This window comes from Oreochromis aureus, linkage group 14 (assembly GCF_013358895.1).
Source record: "Oreochromis aureus strain Israel breed Guangdong linkage group 14, ZZ_aureus, whole genome shotgun sequence".
Taxonomy (NCBI): domain Eukaryota; kingdom Metazoa; phylum Chordata; class Actinopteri; order Cichliformes; family Cichlidae; genus Oreochromis; species Oreochromis aureus.
This window is the reverse complement of record NC_052955.1, coordinates 4,224,058-4,247,292: the sequence shown is the minus strand read 5'-3', so window position 1 is coordinate 4,247,292 and position 23,235 is coordinate 4,224,058. Positions and strand designations below refer to the sequence as shown.

General features: G+C 43.4%; 1 protein-coding gene across 4 annotated transcripts in view; it reads right to left on the bottom strand.

Annotated features, from left to right (window-relative positions):
- actn4 (actinin, alpha 4) overlaps positions 1-23,235 on the bottom strand; it is a 58,936-nt gene that overhangs the window by 12,951 nt on the left and 22,750 nt on the right. For 2 of the 4 annotated variants that reach the window (XM_031741773.2, XM_031741775.2), the window contains exons 2-8: positions 10,539-10,653; positions 9,963-10,082; positions 6,887-6,973; positions 5,220-5,307; positions 4,336-4,414; positions 4,090-4,171; positions 3,276-3,361 (exon numbers count right to left, since the gene is read on the bottom strand). In XM_031741773.2, coding sequence (XP_031597633.1) covers positions 3,276-3,361; positions 4,090-4,171; positions 4,336-4,414; positions 5,220-5,307; positions 6,887-6,973; positions 9,963-10,082; positions 10,539-10,653 — 657 coding nt within the window. Of the gene's footprint in view, positions 1-340; positions 427-3,275; positions 3,362-4,089; positions 4,172-4,335; positions 4,415-5,219; positions 5,308-6,886; positions 6,974-9,962; positions 10,083-10,538; positions 10,654-23,235 lie in introns of all 4 variants that reach the window. The other 2 variants (XM_031741772.2, XM_031741774.2) reach the window with 1 other exon arrangement.

The following is a 23,235-nucleotide window of genomic DNA, read 5'->3' as shown; positions in this document are numbered from 1 at the left end:
ACAGAAGCACCAAGAGTTCCCATCATGCTCCTGCTCAGTTTCCTGTTCTACAGATAATATTTGACTGAATTTGTATAAAAACATAAGTGCAGCTGAACTCTCCAACTGTTGGATCGAGTGAGGAGAAACACAAAGCAGCTCAAACTTCCATCTAATAAACGCTGGGCTGGAATTCCAGCATGTTCCTGTGATTTCACCTCTGGTCCCCGTCCTTTCACACTCTGCACTAAAAACTTCACATCACAAATATGTTTTGCCAACGATGGAAACTTTGGTGCATTTCAGGGTTTTTCTTCGCAGCGCTGAGTGTTAATGTGAGTCTGACGGGTGAGGAGCTCACCTTCTGTGCGCCAGAGAAGGCGTGATAGAAGCAGGAAACATAGGTCATTATGGCCTTCTCATCCGGCCTCAGCGTACCCACGATGTCTACGCATCACCCAGCACCCAGCAGAACAGAGGGAGAGAGAGAGACAGAGTGAAGCCAAAGCTACCCAAAGCTACACTTTGATCGCCCCCTGCAGGATGTGAGAGAAAGGTGAGTCAGGTGGGGGCGACGGTGAGCGCCCCCCTCGTTAGTGCCACAGCTTGGAGCGCCTCCTGTCACCAGGAAGAGAGGGTCACCAGAGGAGTCCTCTGGAAGGGAATCGTGGGACCACAAGTTCAAGTGTGGGACACAAACACGCATGAACTGCTTAATCCAGTCACTCAAAGCGGTTCATTCACCTTCTGATGGAGGTCACTGGGTTCACTCAGCAGGTCAATGACGTCAGCACACCGACTTACTAATTCTTCTTCATCTTCAGAGTTTTATTCTCAACTACAGCGTCTTCATCAACCACAGGTGGAAAAATATTCTCAAATAACCAAATGAGAACCCGGCACAGTGACTGGTGAATGAAAACGCTTCATGTGAAGTGGAGCGTGTGTGATTTGTGTGACGTCGCTGAATAAATTACGATGCTGGCAAAAGCAGTAAATGTGGACGTTTCAGAGTTTGTGTTTGGCACAAACGCTCGCAGCGGTCAGAGAGCTAACGCAAATAACTCACGAGCTAAAAGCAAAACCTGAACTCGTGCCCATTTCTGCTCCACACACACACACACACACACACACACACACACACACACACACACACACACACACACACACACACACACACACACACACACACACACACACACACACACACACACACACACACACACACACACACACACACACACACACACCTCGTGAGACTGCAGAGGAACAAACAAGTTCTGAATGAGCCAGAAAATTAATTAGAGGAAGACGAGCAAAACAAGAGACGCATCGATTGGCTTCCTGTCACGGGCCCACAGGGAGAGGGGAGGGGGGGTGAAGGAGGAGAAAAACAAGAGGGTAATGAGAGGACAGGGACCAAGATGATTTAATAAAATTTATGACAGACCCATTATGGGATGAATCTTTAATACTATATTTACTTGACTTTATTAAAGACGTGCATGATTTGAAACCAAACTTTCTCCAGAATAAGTTTTTACTTACAGTCAAAGGATTTGTCTTGTGCACATTATGTTAAATGTCTAAATTTCACTTTGTGCTGCAGGAATTTTGAATTTAGCAGCTTATGAAAGTGTAGAGTAAAGCGGTTTCTGGCCTTCGAGGATGATTTCTTTGTGTTTGTAATGAAAGACTGAGCTCGTGAGCCTTCCTGCAACATCTAAAGTTTATCGACTGATATCATCCGACTAACTCCTTTAATTTTTCCACATTTTTATCTCGGTACATATTGTAAATTTCATTCTGCACATAATACAGATTTTATTCTGTCTGTGTTATTGTTATTAGTTCCTGCCTTTCTTTTAGCCCAGACTCTGCAGGACAGTACTCCAATTTTGGCGTACTATCGTACAGATGTGTTAAAAGTAAAGCAGAAAGTGATATGCATCTGAAGCTTTTCAAATAACAGTTCGATAAGGTCACAACCTGCAGTGCCAGACGGGCCAAAAAGCCCGAGAGCTGCTCTAAAAAGGAGGAACTCCATCGTTTAATGGGGCGGGTTCACTTCTTTGCATGCAATGTTCTCTGAATATTAGGAAGTGACAGTTTTTCAAGCCAAATCTTAACAATAGCAGCCAACATGAACTGGAACTACCTTTTCTTCCTACATATACATGATGTGGGAAAAAATCTGCAAACAGTTATAATGAACAACAAATAAGAATGAAGTTGTGCTTCTGCATTTAGACGCTTTGTGGATGTAAAGGTTCCGTCTAACTTCCTCCCAACAGTGAAAAACTGCCAAAAGCAGTCTGATGTTTAAAATTTGGCATAAGAGAAGATGTTGCATAGATCCTAATATGCTTCAAGTTTGGGCCTCTGAAGGATCTTTTAGGAAAGAGATTTCACAGTTTTACAATCCATTTAAAGCCCCACAGATTTCACTTTACACACAAAAGTGAACGAAAGTTTGGAAACTCAAATCTCGGCCGAGGATTGGAAATCAGCTCGTGCTGGAGTTCAAACTCAGCGAATACACAGCTCAGATTAAAGCAACGTAGCTGGTGCATAACTGAATATTCTCATTTTTGAGTTTGGGTTTCATTTTTGTTCCGAGGCTGAGGGAACTGTTCCCTCTGTGTAACTGTTCCCTCTGTGTCTGTGGAGAAAGATTCAAAGTTTTTGGATCATGGTCAGAGTGGCAGAAGAAAATGATGAACCCTGATGACCCTCAGTATGATACATGCTAAAAAGCTAACAGGGTCTCCTTTACCGGGAAGTGAAAGCAGTGAGATTATCGGTCTCTGAGGAGAGCGCCTCAGACTTGGATGCTTTTAGTGGTGGGAGAAAACAAACGTCCTGACGGCGATGGTTCGTTTCAGCATTTTGTTTGCTGGCCTTGTTCTTTTGTTTCCTGGAAGGATTTTATTTTAAAGGATGGGGACTCCCACATGTTGAATCAGAGGTTTCTGTTCATTTTTTTTTTTGATTTTTTAGTTTTTTTTCCACCACAACTTTTCAAAAAATTAAAAATTATCCATGGGAAATGTTCCATCTGACAGATTTTAGCTAAAAATAAAACTTTAAAAACGCAGCTTTAGTCTACAGACTCGTTTCTGTACGTCACAGCATTTACTGCTTTCACCAGCATGCTAATGTTTAAATCGTTTGCGTGTTTGTGTCCCAACAAACCCAGCATCCTCGCTGTTGAGACAGAGCGTGGCCATGCCGGACAGGAAGCAGCACCTTGTTAGTAAAAGGAGGTTAAAGGTTGAAGTTGGCTCAGAGGGTACCTTCTGTGCTCCAGAGAAGGCATGGTAGAAACTGGACACATAAGTCATTATGGCTTTCTCATCTGGGCGAGCAGTGTTCACAATGTCTACAAGTCGGGGGGGAGACCATGGTTATGAAGACGCACACATACAGGCAAGACACAGGACAAGTGATTACACAAAAACAACAAGACACAAACATAAGAAACTCATTCAACAAGCTGCTGTAGCTGCCAACAGCCAGACATGCAAACACAACAAATACAACGACACACACGTAGACACACACAGCTCAGGTACAGTTAGTATCAACTTGGATTTTTTCCTGTAGAGTTTGAAGGAAAAAAAAAGAAAAACTGGCATGTTATGACAAGAATGGGTCCTGTGAAGGAAACGTGGATGTTCAACATCGTCACACACAGATGAACACAGGAGGAGGAGCAACGTCGATCCTGAAGATGCCTCTCGTGTCCTGTCACAGAGAACCCAAACATGCTTTGGAGATCGGGGCACATTTACATGCACACAACGCGGCGACAAACGGCCTGCTGCATAATGAGCGTGCAGGTCAGCGTGGAGCTACAGTCTGCAAAGACGGACTCCCAGGAAAAGTCACGTAAACTCCTATTTGATGTTTTCAGACTGGTCAGAAATTACAAACAGTGTCATTATTTTAAAAAAAGAACACCTGGATAATAGTTCACTTTTTTCACAACACTTCCACATCTTACGTTATGAACAGTCACTTTGTTCTGTACACGTAAACACAGCCCGTGATGTTTTAACACACAGTGACAGATTCAGCAGACACACAGATCAACAGCCGACTTCCTACCTTCTGCATCCAACATCTTGGGGATGTCCAGGTGCTTCTCAGCCACCTCAAAGGCGTTGTTCAGGTTGGTTACGGGATCATCCTAAACCGCAAATCACAGACGGCAAAGAAGCCAGTGAGTCGCTTCAGTGACAAGGCATTTGTAACGCAACTTAAAATAAATGAAAGCATTTCGATTCACCGTGTTCGACCCAAAAAATGTGAAATATTTGAAGAGAGTGGTGGAGTGCGCGTGAAGCCGTTCACCTTTCTGAGGCTGTCGTAGTCGATGAGATCAGGTCTGTGTCTGTGGATCAGAGCGTTGAAGGCGAGACCGTCCTTCCAGCTGTTGGAGAGAAAAGACGAGTTCAGGGTGAGGGTGGAGGTGACACTCACACGTTTGCTGCCTTACAAGTCACCATCATCGCCTCCGTTAACAAAAACTGTTCCAATCTGCAACCGGGACCAAGATCCACATTTCCACTGTGACACTGAATTTAATTTATGAACTGATCTGAAACTAAATGAACTTTTTTCACATTCTAATTATTTTCGAGTTGAATTTGGGTGAAAGATGGTTTGATTGATTTTATTTGGACTTGTTGCATGTAGTACATCATCATCAGCTGCTTCTGAATTCCTTCCTCAGGTATCTGACACGTTTTCATATTGAAATACAGCGAAAATGATCACATTTTTCTATTTATAGCACTGATAAGATGCTCTGCTGTACCATGTTGCACTCTCTCCATCAGGGGGCGCCCTTTCTACACAACAGCAACAGATTTGAGGCTTCATGTAAGTGTTGAACACCTGAGCTGAATCCAGAAAGGTTCAGGGAAGTATCTGCGTGCTCCTGTGTGTGCGCCAACTCAACTTTTATGCTGCGAGTTTAAAAAACTCTCAGATCAGTATTTTTCATATAAAGGGGGAAAAAAATACTGGACAGCTCCTCACATACCACACTTAACCACAAACACATTTCATCAGTGCCACTGGAGAGTTTCGCTATATCCGCAGGATTTCTCAACTGGATTCTCTCAAGGTTTTGTTGGTCTTTAAAACGCAATATTACCGTGTGTAAACTGCTTTCATCTAACAATAGAACCCTTTAAAAACGAGCCCACCTTAAAGCTCTGTGTGTACGTTACCTAATGTGGAAGTTCTGCACATTGACATTCTTGTAGGGAGCCGTCTTCCTCTGGCACCACAAGAGTAGACCCTCTTTAGCAGAGGTCTCTGCAGAGAGAACGTTCAGGAGAGGAGAAAACAAGAGAAAAGAGACGTGAGCACACGGGGGGGAAATGTCTCTGCATCACATTCATTTAGCTGCTTTAACCGTTTGAGTCGATTAGCCTTGTGCAAGCAGGCCGAGAAATACAGCGGGCTGTTTTCAGCGTGCTAAATATAAACGGCCTCGGTGCTCATGAGCAGAATTGAAAATATGAGGATGTTTGTGTTTGCTTTAGGTTCCTCCACAAACACCGACAAAATATCCGCCACTAATATGGAGAATTACTCGTATGACTTGTAGCAGCCCACACCCACCGCAGTTAATTCAACTCAGACTCTTTTAATTAGCCTGCAGAGTCAGTTGTGCTCAGAGAGGAGAAATGAACCTCACCTCCACATTTATCAAGACAAAGCTAACGCACACGTTAATACATAAGTGAGTCATCGGCAGGTTTTACTGTCAGAAAGTTCATTGGGACGGATTCTCTGGTGACTTCGGGCTGTTGGGTCGACTCTGTGGGACTACACTCGAATAATTAACTCATCAATATTTAAACTATTTATTTCCCAACCTGCTCTGATAACATGTAAACCATTAAGCAGCATATAACCAGGCAGAGTTATAACTGTGCTGCTAGCAGTATGTAGTTTAACGTGATCGGTCTTGTTTCAAGCACACCTGTTTTATCTTGGCTTTATTTCATCACTGCTCAGCCCACTGTGTGTGTGTGTGTGTGTGTGTGTGTGTGTGTGTGTGTGTGTGTGTGTGTGTGTGTGTGTGTGTGTGTGTGTGTGTGTGTGTGTGTGTGTGTGTACTTCCACTTCCTACATGCATATCAGGCCTGTACATCTGTAACTGCAGCAACCTTCAGGGCTTAAAAATGAAGCCAGTGCAGAAGTGCCAAAATCTGCAGTTCCTCTAACTTTAGGTTGGCTCTGAAAACGAGTCGATCCACAGACTCCCATGATGCTCGAGTCCAGCCATGAAAATAACATTTTTACAGCCTGCTACAAAAACACTTCTGTGCTCTTTAGCCCAGGCTCCCCTTAAAAACAGATGCACAGCGGGTGAATTTTTAAACTACTCATTCTAAAAGTGTTTCTATTGTATTAAAGCTCTGAGTCACAGGTGAAGGCCAACAAAGGAGCCACTACCTTAGGCTAGGCCTCAGCTTGCCAATGAAGTCCCTAAATTAGAGCTCTGGACCCTGATTTTGGATGTTGGTGCCTTTTTGAGAATTAAAACGATGAAATTATCTGGTAAATATAAACTGCTGCAGGTTTAATGCACCCAGGCTATCCAAGATGTCAGTGCTCTACTTATTTGTAGGTAACTTGTAGCCCCAGTTGTCAGTTATCTGCATTTCTGGCTGCAGCCACAAGAAAGTGCATCTTTTCTAAGTAGTCTATAAAAGTCTGCTGCAGGTCTCTGTCAGTCAGCTGGCCTTAAAAACCTGGCTGGGAGCTGAGTTTAGAGGCAGAGTTTGGTTTTTTGGTTTTTATTTAAGTGATGGACAAAAAAAATGGAGAAAGAAGAGAGCGAGGTGCGACAGTTTTCATGGATATGAATAACAGGAAGCTGCACCTTCTACAGAGATGTCCTGGATGGCGAAGCGGAGGATGATGGTCCAGATCATTCCCAGGGTCATCTTGGCGTTCCCATCCACGATTTCTATGACACACAGACACACACAACTTAATCAATCACCATGTTTCTTTGTTACACCCCCAGAACCGTAGTTCTTGTCTATCACTGCTGTTTTTACAATCCTACATCTGCTGTTCCGTTTAATAATGCCAACACACCCACTCACAACTACACTTAATGTCTAACGGCTGCTGAGTCTCCGCTAATTCCAGGGAAAGTGTGATGCTCGAACAAAGATTTCTTTCATAAAAATCAGTGAAATCTGGGGAAAGATGACTTTTTACTGGCAAAGGCGCATAATGACTGTTTAACGTGTCGTGCAGGTTAAACAGGAGGATTAAATCGATGAGGAGGGCAGATTATGTCAGTATTGTGTGGATAATTTAACAGCAGAACTTCATCTAACAAATAAATTCATTGTTAATGTGAATAAATGTAAATCCTGGCAGCATCGAAACTGGAACATCTTCCAGTACGGTTATCAGTTTGGCAGGTGAAGAGGACGATGACGGTTACGTTAATGAGCAGATTCCACTCTTTGTTCCGAGACATTCTGAGAGGTTTTACCAATCCTGTCATGCTTTCTCACAGACACACACTCAACTGGAATTTGTGCTTTTATTGTAGGTTCACATTCTTTGTGGTTAATTTCATATCAACCTTCAGCTCTCAGCAGATTTAAATTGTAAATTACAATTAAAGCTACGAGGCTCCGCCCACAGACCAACTCTGGTCTTTTCCCTTCTTACAATAAACTTTGAAAGAGTATTCACACCTGCACTTCAGGTCCAGGTAAATCACACTTGGCTGGTTGTGATTCGTTTGGCTGCTCAGGTGCAAAACAAACCGCAGCGGTGAAAACATTCAGAGGAGAGGGCATCAGTCCGATCCTGATGTGATCAGGGACACCAAGCGCACTCTGAGAGTTTCAGCTAATCTTGTAGCAGCAGCAGCAGCTAGCTAGAAAATGACGTGCTTCAAGTTTAAAACCCTGGGAAACAACATTTCCATTTGAAGAATCTGACCAGGGAAAGTGTGGAACGAGCATCCTGACAGAAGGTTTTTCCCTCTTCCATCTGCTACGTTTGCATTTTCCTCTCAGTTTCCAGCCGACGACCTTTAACGGGCTGCTGCTTTCACAGAAGGCCGGAGTGTGTTTACAGCACGCAGTGTGTGCGCCACACTTTGTGTTCAGTGGTCACCAGTATCAGCAGCGTCATGCTACAGGAATGTCATGGTTGCCGTGATAGTAGGAGAAAGGTCAGCGTCCTGCAGCCGACACACACACTCACACACACACACACACACACACACACAGTTGTCATAGTGTCCACCTCTACACCGCCCTCAGTCAGCAGGATGAAGATCGGTTTGACGGACACGTGTCTTACCAGAGTTTCTCCCTCAAACTCTGATGTTATTCTTAGCAGACGTTCTATCAACAGAAGCTTAACGATGAAACATCTCATTAGAAAAGCATGTAAAGGAATCAGGTACATGTAGTGAGAAGGAGCTGACACAATGCAGTGTGTGTGAAGTGACCCTGTAGCGCTATCGTGCCGACACTCATAACTTCAGCTGTGAACCGAAGCATGTTGTCAGCACTTTGTGGAATTAGCATTTACGGGGAAAGACATGACCACTGAGGCCAGCCTTCAAGCCCCTCCCCCAATTTAGCAGACCAAACAACTGCCAGGTGGTGTCACCAAGATGGCTGCTGAGTGGAAAGACCTGCTTCTGCGAGGACTTTGTAAAAGTGTCACTGCATCAAATCAATCACATCATCAGGTTCCCACCTGACCACCTCACCTGTTATGGAATGACTTATCAGGGAAATTATGGAGAGCCAGGAGTGACAAAATGAATTAATTAAATACACCATTAAATTATTACCGTAAATCCCGGACTACAGAGCGCACCTGATTAAAAGCCGCATGCTCTAATTGTAGAAAGAAAATCAATTCTGTACTTGTACAGGCCGCACCGGATTTTACGCCGTATGCGTTTCACTTGTAATATGAGATATTTACACAGAAATATTACACGTGAGGATTTTTAACATGTAATTTAATCCGTAAGGTAACATAAACATGGTAACATAAACGTTATGGTAACATACAAAAATACATACTGCAAATGCTTTTTTTCCTTGAACAGCGCCTGTAACACGGCTACCTCTAAGTATACGTATGTATCGGTAACACACAAATTACGTTGTTTATGGGTTTTTTTTACGGAACAGTGCACAAACAACATTACAACGTCTCTTAACAACTGGTAAAAATATATACCGTATATATACTACTTATCAATTTTATTGGTCTACTGTTACCAGGCAAAATGTTTTTGGCCGCATGAAAAAAATATGCATTAGCCGCACATCAGTATAAGCCGCAGTGTTCACAGTGTGTGAAAAAAGTAGCGGCTTATGACCCGAAAACTACGGTAATTAAATGTTTCATTGATTAAAATTATTTCAATTAATTAAATGCTCGTTCATTTAATAAATTTAATAAATTATTTAACAGCATATTTAATTCATTTTGACACTCCTGGCCCTCCATAGAACTGCAGCGTCTTTAACTCAACACTTTGGATTGAGGGAACGTTTTGAGCGTGACTACAAACAGGAGGAAACAAACCGTACCTCCACTTCACAGTCTGAGCCCCGTTTGTCTGGAGCTTCCTGACACTGCTGCATACTACAGCGCAGTGAGCACAGCTTTGATAGAAAACACTGAAAAAAGGAAAATCTGTGTCTACATTAAAAGGCCTTATTAGTTTTAACGTCTTCCTGCTTTGAATCGCTTTCACTCACATTACAGCTGCAATTAGTGGCTCCCATTTGAGGACCATTAATGATCCGAAGCTCACCACTAAGTATAAAATCACCATGAATGTTCCCTTTCAGCCACGGTTTCAAACATTTAAGCAAACCGCTCCGATTAGATCTGCAGTTAGTGAGAGTTTTAACTTCACACTCGTGCCGGCAGTAATGTGAATGAAGGCTTACCCTCTGCTCCAATAGACACCAGCTTGACTCCCTTGCTGGCGATGAAGTCCAGGGCTTTGTTTACATTGTTGATCTTGTGGACCCTCATCTTGCCTCTTTCAGGTTTGGGTAACCGTTCGCCTGCAAACACACAAACACACACGAACAGAGAAAAGAGCCACTTAGCTGAGGTTGAGCATGTTTCCACATTCAGGGAGGTTCAAGTTACAGCACCGACACTGGCTTCACTCGAAACTGGAGTGAGTTTGAAAACGAAGCCACATCTGAGCCCAGATGTCATGAGGGAATGACAGCAGCGCTAACACAAACAGCTCCACTGCTACAAAACCTACTGTGCCTTTAAATGCCTGCGATTAATACTGATGTCGGAAACTGGGCGACAACACCCCAGAGATGCTGTGCATCGTCAACATCTGAAAATATTTTTCCCTCTCATTGGCACCCACAAGTTTTTCTGCGGCTTCTGTGTGGCTCACTCCAGAAAAACTTCATTATTGCAGACGTTTAATTAAAATCTTTTACACCCGCCCTAATTTTCTGACGACTCCGGCTCTCTGAGGTCGGACGGTGACTCACCGGAGATGACCTCGAGCAGCAGCATGAGTTTGAGCCCATCCCTGAAGTCCTCCTCGATGTTTTCGATCTGCGTGCCGGCCTTCCGCAGGTGGGAGTTGCACCACGCCGTGAACGTCTGCGCGAGAGCAAAGGAGAAAAAAAAGACAATTGGGGTTATTTGCAGCCCGGGTCAAAATATTTGTGTAGCTTTTATGATAATAAACCACTTTGAATAGTGAATGAAAGAAAATGAAATTCAATGGGCAGGAAGGGAGGTCAGGGAGAAGCTTTGATAAGACAGGAAGTGCAGAGAGAAACACGACGTGAAAGTTTAACTACATGTCACACAGGAAAATGTGGAGTTGGCATTTCAGTAGCAAAACACTTCATGCATAGTTACACTTCAAAGTAATTTAAGCTAAAAAGACAGAAATCTAACCAACCCAGCCCCATCTTGGCTCTCAGTGTCTGATGGTGCTGTCATTAAAAGGTCAGCACACAACGCAACCAGACAGACATCTGAGTAAATCAGCACATCATGCACATCCACCGCTGCTTGGAAACCATGCATTGGTTCTTCTGGTTAGCCGGCATTCTTTACTAATGTGTTTTTAATCATTTCATCTTGAAAAGGTGCTCGTGGCACTGAGGTAGGCATGGGACTGTGGACAGCCTGCCTCACTTTTTTTTTTTTTTTTTTTTAAACAAAATTTTGTCACGCCACTCTCCAAATATCTCAATTGCAGCACACCATCAATCAGACTGTCTAACACACTTGGAGGCATTCATTTGTTACATGACTTGTTATGCAAGTTGGGGAAAGTGCCTAAAGATGCCAAGAGACTGAAATACATGGAGGTCGAGCATGCACACTTTCAGCAATGGTGCAAGCAGAGATTCAGGTCAGTATTTTTTGTTATTGTTCAAGACAGAAAAAATGTAATTTATGTACTTGAGAAATTAAAGAGGCAGTTTTAAGCAATATGAAAGTACTGGAGATGAAATGTAGCTTTACGAGGAACTGTCCAGTATGAGAAGTGAAGGTGACAGGAAAGACTTTCCAGCAGGAACAGTTTGAAAATAAATAACGTAAAACTAAAGGAAGCACAGCAACAACTTGCATGTTAGTGCTGAATAAAGTTTAACAACAAAAATAACTGAATGTAGCTTCTTAAAGTGGACCCATCTCCACTGCAGTCCACAAGAACAGGCCTCACTTCACTCATACTGACTCAGACCTTCTGATTGGCTGACACATGCAAACAGGAGGTTTTTAAAGTGGGCGGAGCTTCAATGCTCACAGTCAGAGTTGTGTGCCCAGATGACCTACAGGAGTTAGCCCCCTTTACAAAGCAAAAGCCAAGACGGGCCATGTTTAGTATGAGCACCCATCAGTCTAGCAGTGCTTATATCTATGTGCAAGATAATTAATATGGAAAGTGCTCATTAAATGAGAAATATTGGGAAGTTTATTTTTGTAATATGATGAAAATGTCCCAGAGCTCAGAGAAAAAACTGGTGCACATGTTTGTTTAAAAACTAAATAACCTACAGATCTAAGCATGAAGTAGTGTAATCCAAGTATGTGCATCAGCGCACTGGGAAGGAAGCACAAAATCCAGAATGTAAACTGAGACTTAAATGGGACACACAACGGACACAACTTGGATAACTTCCCAGCTTTAAAAAGGGACTTCTGCTCATTTCCAGTATGTCTGTATTTTCAGCCTTGTCTACAGTAGTTTTGCATGATTCACAGCACAAACTCTTTCTTATTTGTCTCAGATCATCTTGCACTCTTTCTGAAATGTGCTGTTAAGCTCCTCCCGTCTGAGGAGCCAGCTTTCATCTGATTGGCTGCCCCTCGTACAAAGAGGGTTTAAACAGCAGCTCAGCTCACAAGGATTACGTCAACAAATGGTGACATCAATTTTCAATCTGTGGTCACATTTAATGAGCCTCCACCAGAGTTAACAGTTTATATTTCAAAGTCTATCAGCCCACTTTACCCACCCACACCTCCTTTAGTCCACGTCTCCTGAGCTGTGTGTTCATAAACATTATGACAGGGTGCTGCTCGCCGCACTGCCCCTTTACCCGCTATCCCACTGTGGATACCGGCACAAAGCACCCATTGAGCCTCTTGGATAATGGCACCCTTCAGCCCCCCGTACACTCCCTCAGCCCGCTCCCTCTGCCTCTCCCTGACCCTCCCCCAGACCACCCGATACCAACCCCCTCCACCCGACACACACAATTACACAGAATGAGTCCAGAACAGAAAGGAAGGAGGAGGGGGAGATACATTTCACATAAACAAACGGACATACAAACAAGGTTGGTGGGCAGGAGGGGGAAGAGTGACAAAAGACAATGCCCTTGCTAACACACAATGCAGGAGGAAGTGGCACTGCAACGACAGGAAGTTACAGCTCTGTTTAGCACAGAGCAGACAATCAGAGCGAAGATGCATTCATCACTGGACATGGCTGTCAGCTGTCACCACGACGCCGCACCGGAGCCACAAAGCCGGCAAACTGTCGTCATCCTAACATATCAACAGTTTACTTATTTTCTAACTTTTCTCTGCAACACATTCCAGCTTGAGTGTGCATTTCACCTGGCACTCACTCAACGTTTCACGGTTTGAAAATACTTCACACAATGCACCCTGCAAAACCCATTTCCCATCATTCATACAGGGCTGATGTCTGGCATTCCTTACAGAATCCAAGTGGTGCACACAACATCTACAAGCACCCAGCTGTGCTTTGCAAAGGAGTCTAGAGTCTAATGTGCTAATCGGGCACATTTACAGGCCAGTAAAAGAAAAAAGAAAAAAAAAGGAGAGTCTCCATTTTCAGCTCTCTCTACAAATGTTCAGTCCACCTTAAACTTAACAAATGTACTTCTGGGCACCCGAGTAAGTGCAGTGCTGTGTTTGAGGCCACGAGCTCCACTCTGTAAAGTAAGGGGCATATATGCACACCAAAGATTTTATAGTTAACATCTTAGAAACCAAAACTAAAACTAGACTTTAGAAATAACAGAAATCGAGCTGCTGTGTATGTTTCTTGTGACCATCTGAGACGTGTTTGTACTGAAATAACTGCTCTATGTTCTGACAAACAGCACCTACAATAGCAGTGAAAAGGTACATGAAAGCAACACCGAAATTAGTTTGTACTAAAAAGAAACCAGGAAACCCATAAAAGAAACTAAATGATCTTTCTTATTTTAAATTTAAAAGAAATAAAAACACCAAACCCAAACCTGAGACACACCGGCTGAGACATTTTACGAATGTACTCTCTATTCTCAGTGCCTGATTTTGAGTTTTAAACCGAAGACATTTTACATGAATGTACTCTCTATTCTCAGTGCCTTAGCGAAACCCGAATCTGAGCTTAAACAGAGTTTTAAACCGGAAAAAGGTTTTTGAAAGAAGTTGAAAATAATACAAATAAGAGCCGAACAAAACGATCAGACGTTTCTAAAGTTCATGACTGTCTAATGAGTTTCTCAAACACATCTGGTCATGCTTACGTTTCATTTGTTTTAATCGTCTTTGGTTTCCTGTTACAAATGACTTCCATCTCTAGTTTGGATCAGTGAGTTGAGAAACGGTAACCGGGGACAACTGATTCTCGTTTTTCATTGGTTAGCATGTGTGAGATGCACCTGGGCAGGTGGAGAAAAATGGCGTCTGCGTTGAAGCAAAGTGAAACGCAGTGATGGTCTTCTCCTCTATAAATATATATATTAAAAAAATAGAAGAGCTCCACTGACAGTAAAGTCTACTTTGCTGATGTCGTCATTCTTGTGACAGCAAGCACTCTACTGGCAAAGCAGCATTCGTGGCCTTCCTCCAGGGTCAAAGGTCAGACCTCAACAATGCATTAAAGGACACTTCAGCCTGCTTTTATCTGAATTTAAAACAGCCCTGCAGGCTGGTCCATCAGGCTGTTGCGTGTCTGTCATAGTTCAGTTTTTGTTTTTTTATAGTGGACACACAAAGCCTGCCTCTGGCCTTTCATTGACAGCAAAGAGTGGAGCTGCTGAGAGGATCATACAGGCCGATGTGAACCATGCTGAGAGGACACTGTGCAAGAAAAAGCAGCTACAAGAGCTCTGTCCATTCACCAGCCTTATCCAGCAGGCTGATGAAAGTCCACTGAACTTAACCAAACATGTATCATCTAACTCTTGGCTGACATTTAAATAAGTGTTTAAAATGCAAAATGTCAAAAGCAGCTTGAACATTTGCGTCTTTTATCCCCACAGTTAGGCGTCTTTCATGGCAGCAGAGCTGGGTGTAGCGTACTTGAAGGACTGACTGAATTCAAAGGTAGTGTCAGCAAAGCCTGTTAAACCTGTCCACGTGTTGCCACACACAGCGGATCAGATCAGAGGATTTCTGACCCGAGCCGAGGACACAGATAACCGTGTAGGCCTGAGATGAGTAACGCTGGATCTCCAAGCTAAGACTGTTTACTTCTAAGGCATGAGGGCTCTTATCCTCTACCATCTATTACATAACTGTAGCAGTATGTGTTGGCTTACTGCCACTCTCACCTTTACATGTTACCAGAGTAACAGAACTATGAAACTATGTAACAATATAGATTTTTCTTCCTCCCATTTATTCCGCATTTCAGCCCAGAAACAAAAATATCCGTTAGCGAGTGTCACTATCAGTCTTTTATTCTACTACCACACCATCTTTAATGAATACTATTTTCTTTATTCATTTAATTAAAACTGATGGGACCTTGCAGACAAATACTGAGCACTGCCATCAGCTGCAGGGATTCATCGACCCCACGGAGTCTCCACTCTATTTTCCTGAACCAACAACTCCAGTGTCTAATTTTGGAGGTAGGAGGGAGTACTTTGACTTGTAACCAAACCAAAGAGCCCGCAATCTACACAAAAACAATGTCTTTCCATGGATTCCTTTCATTTCTGTTAACATACATCATACAGCCGTTTGGCTGTTTGCGTCAAGAAGAAAATGTGACTGCGAGTGTCTGGAGATGGTTAAGTTGTCCAACATTTCAAGCAGATATACAGCTTTAGCACCTAAAGGGTCAGCTGTTTGATGTATGTGTGTATGTGTGTGTGGCCGAGTCATCAGTGTAACCCTCAACAGTCTTTCATGTGTGATCTCTGACTGAGGCTACAGGGTCAGAGGACAAAGCAGAAATTCATGCATGCGAGACAAGTGAAAGCAGAGTGATGCTGTTCATCACCCTCTTTACATGCACCACTCCTTGGACAGGAATGTTTTTAAGAGACCAGAATTCAATATCCAGCTACATCACCTACACACAAAAATTCCAGTTTTGCTGCCGACTTCAACTCAACTTCAAGCGTGCACACATACACACACACCAATTATCTCCACACCCTTTTCCTAATGCATGTGCAACCTTCTGACTGCATACCTTAATTGTACACACAAACACACACTTAAGGGGTGTGTCCTCCTCCAATTGAAAGAAAGCGCTGGGTTTAACACCGTTATTGCACAACGGCCTTACATTCTCTGTGTGACGTCAGCAGTGTGCGTGTTTTTTTCTATATCACACACCCTTTTTCTTCCCAAAACTGATGAGCTCACTATTAAAGCAACCACACACACACACACACACACACACACACACACACACACACACACACACACACACACACACACACACACACACACACACACACACACACGCTCCATGGGTCTAGTACCTGCAGAGGTTTCATGATTCATGTATTTTAGCACATCTCACACACTCATGATTAAGACACCTCCTCTCGAAACACACACAGTTTATAAATATACACGGAGAGCCTGTGCAGAGGTGGTGAAACCACACACACTCCATGTCAGTTAGATTTTCTCACACCCTCCTCCTGTCCCGGCAGCAGTCAGCGAGTAAAACAGGCTTCCAGCCGGGCAGGCACGGACACGCAGTGAGGTGAGCTCAGAGGAGGAAACGGAGCTGTTTGGTGGCAGAAACGCTGAACTGATGTGCAGTTAAGCATTCAATAACACGACTGTTACGTCTACAGTCAAGCATCCGTTGAAGTGTGAGGCTCAACCATCAACAGATGGTTCTTTGCTTTCCGTGACTTCACAGATAATTTTACACCTTTTGCAGCAGCGGCGTTCACCTGCTTCACCGTTTCTCCTGCACACATCTATGCCCCAAATCAAAAATCATTATTTAACTCACTGATTTCATACAATACAAAATAAACTTTGGAATCCAAGTGGGTTTTTTAAATTTTTTTAAAAGGGGCTGAATTTAAAACCTGCTAAAGCCCAGTGATGGTTTGGACCGTTAAGCCTGTGTTTGCTACCTAAAAGTCAAATAAATAATATCAATAATTCTCGTTTCAGTATAGATGGAAGCTAAAATTGTAACTAAGATGAAAATGTAATTGCTCAGTACTCATTTCTGCATCAGCAACTCTGTTCATTAAAACCCTGAAAAGAGGAAATGGGGGAAAAAAAAAAAGCCAGCACGACTTGGAGAGATGAGAAAGTGACTCAGGAGAACAAGTGACACAGCAGTACAGCGATCAGCTGTGTCAGAGTGAGAAGTGCTAAAATACTGCATGCTGTTGCACCCGGTTTGCAACGATAGTTAGAAATTAAGGAATAGCATCTTTACCCTGAGTCATGTAGACACTGCAACAACTGCGGATCTGAAATATGGAACAAAGGTTTAAGTAATGGGGTCGGCGTATGTATGAGTATCCTCGTGAGCCACAAGCTCAGGCTTCAGGCTGCTCTAGATGTTTTCTTCCAAACCGTTCAGCTCATCCAGACGGCAGCTGAATCGCGGGGCTGCACAAAGGCCCAGTGTGAGACCAATGGCGCTTATTTTTTAACTGCGAATCATGCAAAGTACTCCAGCAGAGTCCAAGAATAAAAATAAAGAGAAACGAGCAGAATAGGTCCACTTTAAAGGAGTTATACGTGGACCTGCTGGCAGGAGGTACGACCTCAAGGAACTTGGACGGCCCCATAGAAGACTGAACCGGCTGTACCAGACTCTGCCGGGCCAAAACCATGCTGGCCTGGCCCTGTGAATAAAGCTCAGTAACTAGTCTGGCCTGGCCTGACACAAGGCCTCCTATTCTTAGATGCACACCAATTAAAAAAGGGCTGTGGCGTGTGACACAGCAGTGCTGCTACTGCTGCACACACACTTTTCCTCCACTTTGTCCGTGTGACAGTTTGCTTTGTGTGTGAACACAACAGGCAAACAATCTGAATGTACATGTTTATTCTCCTGTCAACGCATACAGACCAATAACAACAAAGCCTTCATTTAAGAACATCAGGACAGCCTGTGCTGCAGTCTGAGTGGGAAACCGTCCCACAGGAGCCACGGTCGGTGGAACCTGGGAGTGTTCCTAGTTTGACAACTAAGAGAAGTGAGAAGGAGGAACCAGCCTGAAGCTAAACGAGTGAACAGCTGTTTGCAGATCAACACTTTCCTGAGGCTGATGGAAACATTCAGACACAACTGGCAGCATCTCCGACTGTGAAACAACAAATGATAAAGATAAAGTGGGAGGCAGTGCCAAAGGCGGCCGTAATGCTTCTACAGACAGAAGGAAAGCTGTCCGAGATGTTCCCGAATACGCGCGGTCACCGGACTTCTGCTAATCGTGACAGCGAAGCAGAGAAAGAACAGAAGGAGGACGACCGAGCGGAGCCCTGCTGCAGAGGTTCCTCTGGTCTCATTATCCTCTCAAGTCTGGACAGGTGATCATTAACATGTGTGTGCACACACACAAACACACACAGACTGAGGGAGCCTCCCTCGTGCTTCATGTGCTGACAGGTCGTCAGTAACGTAAGGACAACCTTTCACCACGGCGTGCACACACACCTCCCAGAGGGAGACGACAAACATGTAATTGCCGTGCGCTTCTTGGCTGGCCTAATGCCCCCTCAGATATGCCATTATGTGAGTCAACAGCTCAACGCCAACTGTTTTCAACAAGCACCATCGCTTGCATCCAGTCAGGCACACAGACTCTCTGGAGGGGCCTTAATATAGCAGCTAACAGAAACAAAGGAAAGGGAGGATTAAGGAGAGGAGGTTAGGAGGGGAGGGCAGAGGAAATGGAAAGGAGGGGGGTGCAGGAGAAGATCAAGAATGGGAGAAGGAATGAAGGGGTGATAAAAATGTGGGAAAAGATGGAAAAATGTTGCTAAAAAAAATAGAAGAAAGTCAATTTTTTTATCTGATTTTGCCCACAAGAGGCTGAAACAAAACAAACTCGGAGCTTCAGATGGTGCCGTGCACTTTATCCCATCTATGCCCGGATAAAAAACACCCTTCATTATAACTTTACCATTACAGTGAGAAGCTAAATGAGGGTCACAGATGGGTGAATGTGGGATAAGAGGTTTCAAAAAAAAAAAAAAAAAAAAAAAAAAAAAAAAAAAAAGCAATCGGGTGGGATGAAAGCTGTGGAGGAGGATGATCAACAGATATTTATGAGAAACAAATGAATGGAAAATTAAAGGATGCAAGAAAAGCAAAAATAAGAAATGAATAAAATGTTTAATTTAAAGTTTCCCCCTCCTCGTTAGGAAGCACAAAAGTCCCGACCGGGCCTTCGTGGACCTGAGATCATCCTCATTAACCAACCGCAGCAGACTGAGGAGACTCTCCCTCCGCAGGGAAATGCACACTTACAGTTTTAATCTCTTACATGGAACGAGCACGTTTCCCTGAAACAATCAGATGAGCCATGCACGCCAAGAAACAATCTACTTCTAACGTGTGCGAATTTTGTTTTACACCAGACGACGTCTTCGATTTACAGCCCAGATTCCCCTCAGTCCTCCAGCAAGCTGTGCAGGAATCTGTCCACTTAAAAACACGCTGCATTATTAATGACCACTTAGTCTGATTGGCTGGAAGTCTGGACACAGGTTACCCTTGTGGAATAAAACACAATAATAATAAAAATTAACAATGAGGAATTATTATTGGATGCTTTTTCAAAGGATTTTCAATTGTTGAATTCGTTTCTGCAAAGGTGCCACATAACTCGATTCATAACAACTGTGCAGGGTCTGTGTGTGACTGGATAATGTTAGCCGTCTGGCTCAGCTCGCTTTCACTAATTCAAGTCACAGGAGCAGGTCGTCTCCTCTTCAGTTTGTGCTGTTTGGAACATTTATGGAATCATTTGACAATAATATGACCTGTTGTCACAGCTACAGTCTGTGCTACAGTTTTTTTGAATGAAATTCTATTATTTTATTACTATTTATCAGCCAATCTGCATTGATTAGCAGGTGTTTTACATCTTCTAGCTAGTAAGATAACTTTCTGGTCCAAATGCAGTCAGTGGTCTAAATAACCAACATCTGGGCAACTGAAATGCACCTGAAATGCTAAGTGGAGTCCCGAGATCCACAGATGGCTCCATGCATGCTCCAACAAGAGCGTGAGTGAAAAGAGTAAGATGCTGCTTGTCTCCAAGCTGCCCTGCAAATAACATTTTCCCCCCAACAAAAACAAACTAGATGTAAATGTCACTTCTTTGCAGCTTTGCAAACAATGATGAGTAACACACCTTATGCTTGGCTGCAATGCAAACTTAAACTACACAAGTTGCATACAGCGTAACGTATAGCAGGGTGCAGTCAAGCTTCTCAGTATGCATCATCTGACTTTCTGTTATGCAACAGTTTCTTTTACAGTAAAGGAGGGACTTCACGTCACTCTGATCCAAACTACAATTCCAGTTTTTTAAAAGCTGACAGCCAATAAAAAAAAAGGTTTCCTGATAAATGACGACATGCCTGATGTTCATTTATCTGCAGCAGGAAGTTTTCCAGCAGCTGCGTGGAGGCTTTCAGTGTTCTGCTGCTGTTTTATGAGAGGAAACTTTCAAGGTAAAGAGAAAGGAAAGGAGACAGGAAATAAGGAAGAAAAAGGGAGGGAAGGGGGCAAAGTGTCAAGCGATGTGGTTATTTATTCATTTATTACGTCTCTTCCTGTCTTTGTTACTCAGAGTCCTTCCACGGGTCCGGTTGCACTCACACACGGCCTCCCCGACCTATTTTAGGATCAGTTAGGTCCCCTTACAATAACAGGGCCGCATTTTTATACACACAATGACTGTGTGATAGGAACAACATTAAAATATTCATGCAGTAAATAACTGTTGCTCAGGATTTTCCAGCTGGTCTCTGACTCCATGTTGTGAAACATGTTGGTTTTATTTCTGCCGTGGCTCGCTGACAGACGGAAAAGTTGATCAATCCGGAATTTTTATTTGCAGTCATTCCAACTTGAACCATCGTATCACTCGGCACACACATGACATAATACCAAACTCCCATTTTAATGGTCTCTTACACACTCCGTCTGCATATTTACACATTATATGAGGCAATGTTGTCCAGCTGTGTGTCAATAAAGACTACTGGTGACTTGGGCAACGAATCACACAGGCCATCGTTGCACAACTACATGGTGACATAGCAGCGGATTGCAAAGAGAATATGGGGCTGATGTGGTTGGCATTTACGTTTCGGGGCTTTGGCTGACGCATTAGTCTGCCATATAGAAGTTTGGGGTCTTAAAAATGCTTTCAAGCCATGTGGACTTTCTCCAAACTTCCTGCAATTCTTTGAGGAACGCCCTCCTTTTTGTTCCGCCCACACTGCAGGAACTATGAACTGCCCTGGAACCTGGTTTTTGGGCACCATTTCAGTTCCTACTTTAGGACAGGTACACTCCGGCACATTGGTCAAAATCGGATGCTGCAGACTTGATGGCCGAGTACCAGTTTATTAATCTGAGGTAACATTTAGGAGCACAAATCCAGATATTAAAACACTTTCAGTTAGCATTCATCAACATCAGCTGTGTAAGTAACAAGTAGATCTACTGAAGTCCATAAGCATCAGAGGAAACGCATCACTTTGACTCAACTTTCCTATGATGTAAAAACTGATGTCAAGCCAAAGTCCACACCAACCTGTAGCTGCTCCACCTGGGCCACACAATTATCGCAATACCGTTACAGCGGGTGGAGCGAACATTAAATTTGAACCCGTCACAGAGCTGGGTTTAACTACTGTTCTGGCTCAAACTCTGCTGTCAACATCAAACCCACAAGAAACACTAAACCCTCAACAGTTAGCAGGCTGTTACGTTAGTGATCGTACTGACAGTGTAAATGCACAAAAGCAGAAGTTTAATGCAAAAAAATTAAATAAAAACAGCTTCTTAAAAAGACAGCAATTAGTTTTTTTTAGAGAATCTTTTGATGCTCTTGGATTCTAAATTCAAAACGAATGAGCCGAAGTATCCGCATCCCTGTAGCTCTTAAAAGGCTACACCTAGGAAGAAAAAACAACAACTGGTCCTTAGACGGAAACCACTGAGTAACTTGCAGTGAAGCAATAAGCTGGTGGAGTAGTCGAGGGTAAACACCACCCAGTATGTTAACAATAGATGGCATCAATGATTAACGGAAAAATGGAAAACTATTCAATTACTATCCAACTTCCATCCGGTCCAGAAAGTTACACATTGTTAAGTTCCACCACATAAGATTTTTCCAAGTTCATCCCACATGAGGAGTGTCAACGGAGACGAGCTGAAGAGGAGCGAGCAAAGAATCATGTTGTGTTTGTTCAAATAAACCAGTTTGTGTCACAGACTTTAATTCTTTGGTGACAGCTCATAGCAGGAGGCGGCCGAGCGGGGCGACATTTAATGAGGCTCTTCCTGGGTTTAAATGAAGGGAAGAGCGGCGATGAGAGACAAAAGGCTCCGAGAGCGGGCTTTGATCCGCTCTCCAGAACAGGACACCTACCAAACTGGGTGAACCAAGCACACAAAGCACGAGTGTTTTATAGCAACTGAGCACACAAAGAAAGCAAACAGATTTATTTGCACCAAATGTTGTGCATTATTGCTTTCCAGATGTGTCTGACTTTTTCCCCCCTGTTTGCAGCAGGAGATAAAATTATCCAGATAGGAGAGGGAGGAGGGAAAAAAAAAAAAAATACATTTTTGTTGTCTCAACTTTGCGGCACTCGCTCCACCGACTCCACCCTCTTCAGCTGGCAAAACAAACCACAAGCATCTCTGCAAATTTGCTTCTTTTTTCATGCCTGAGAATGCAGAGTGGTGACAGGATGACGGGTAAAGGTAGGGAGCGGGCTGAGAGAGGCAAACCGAATCAAAGGCGACCGTCAACTCTGCTGCACACGACAGATGTCAGGAATGCCTGCTATGTTCTTCCTCCCTCAAACTCCCTTTCTAACAAATCTTCACTCTCTCCTTCTCTCTTTCCTCCTTTCACCATCATTCTGGTTCATGTCAGCTTGTTCCTGTACACACAAATCACTTGACAGTGAGAAAAGCTCTTGTAATGCATCCTTAAGAAATCTCGGTTGTGCAAGTAGCTGTTTGGCAACGCAGCATCGCTCAGATTTAAATGAGGACATAAAAGTGGGCTATTAAACATGATCACATAAACAGTTCAGTCCAAACAGAGAGTCAGTGATATCTGGTAAAATGCCGAGATGATCACAAAGTGGAGCTGGGGCTGCGGTTTCTTTACGTTCCTGTAATTATCTTCAGAATGCACAAGTACAAACCATTAGAAGTGAAGGATCTCTCCAGCAAGCAAACAAATCCAAACACTCTTCACAAATAAGTTAACA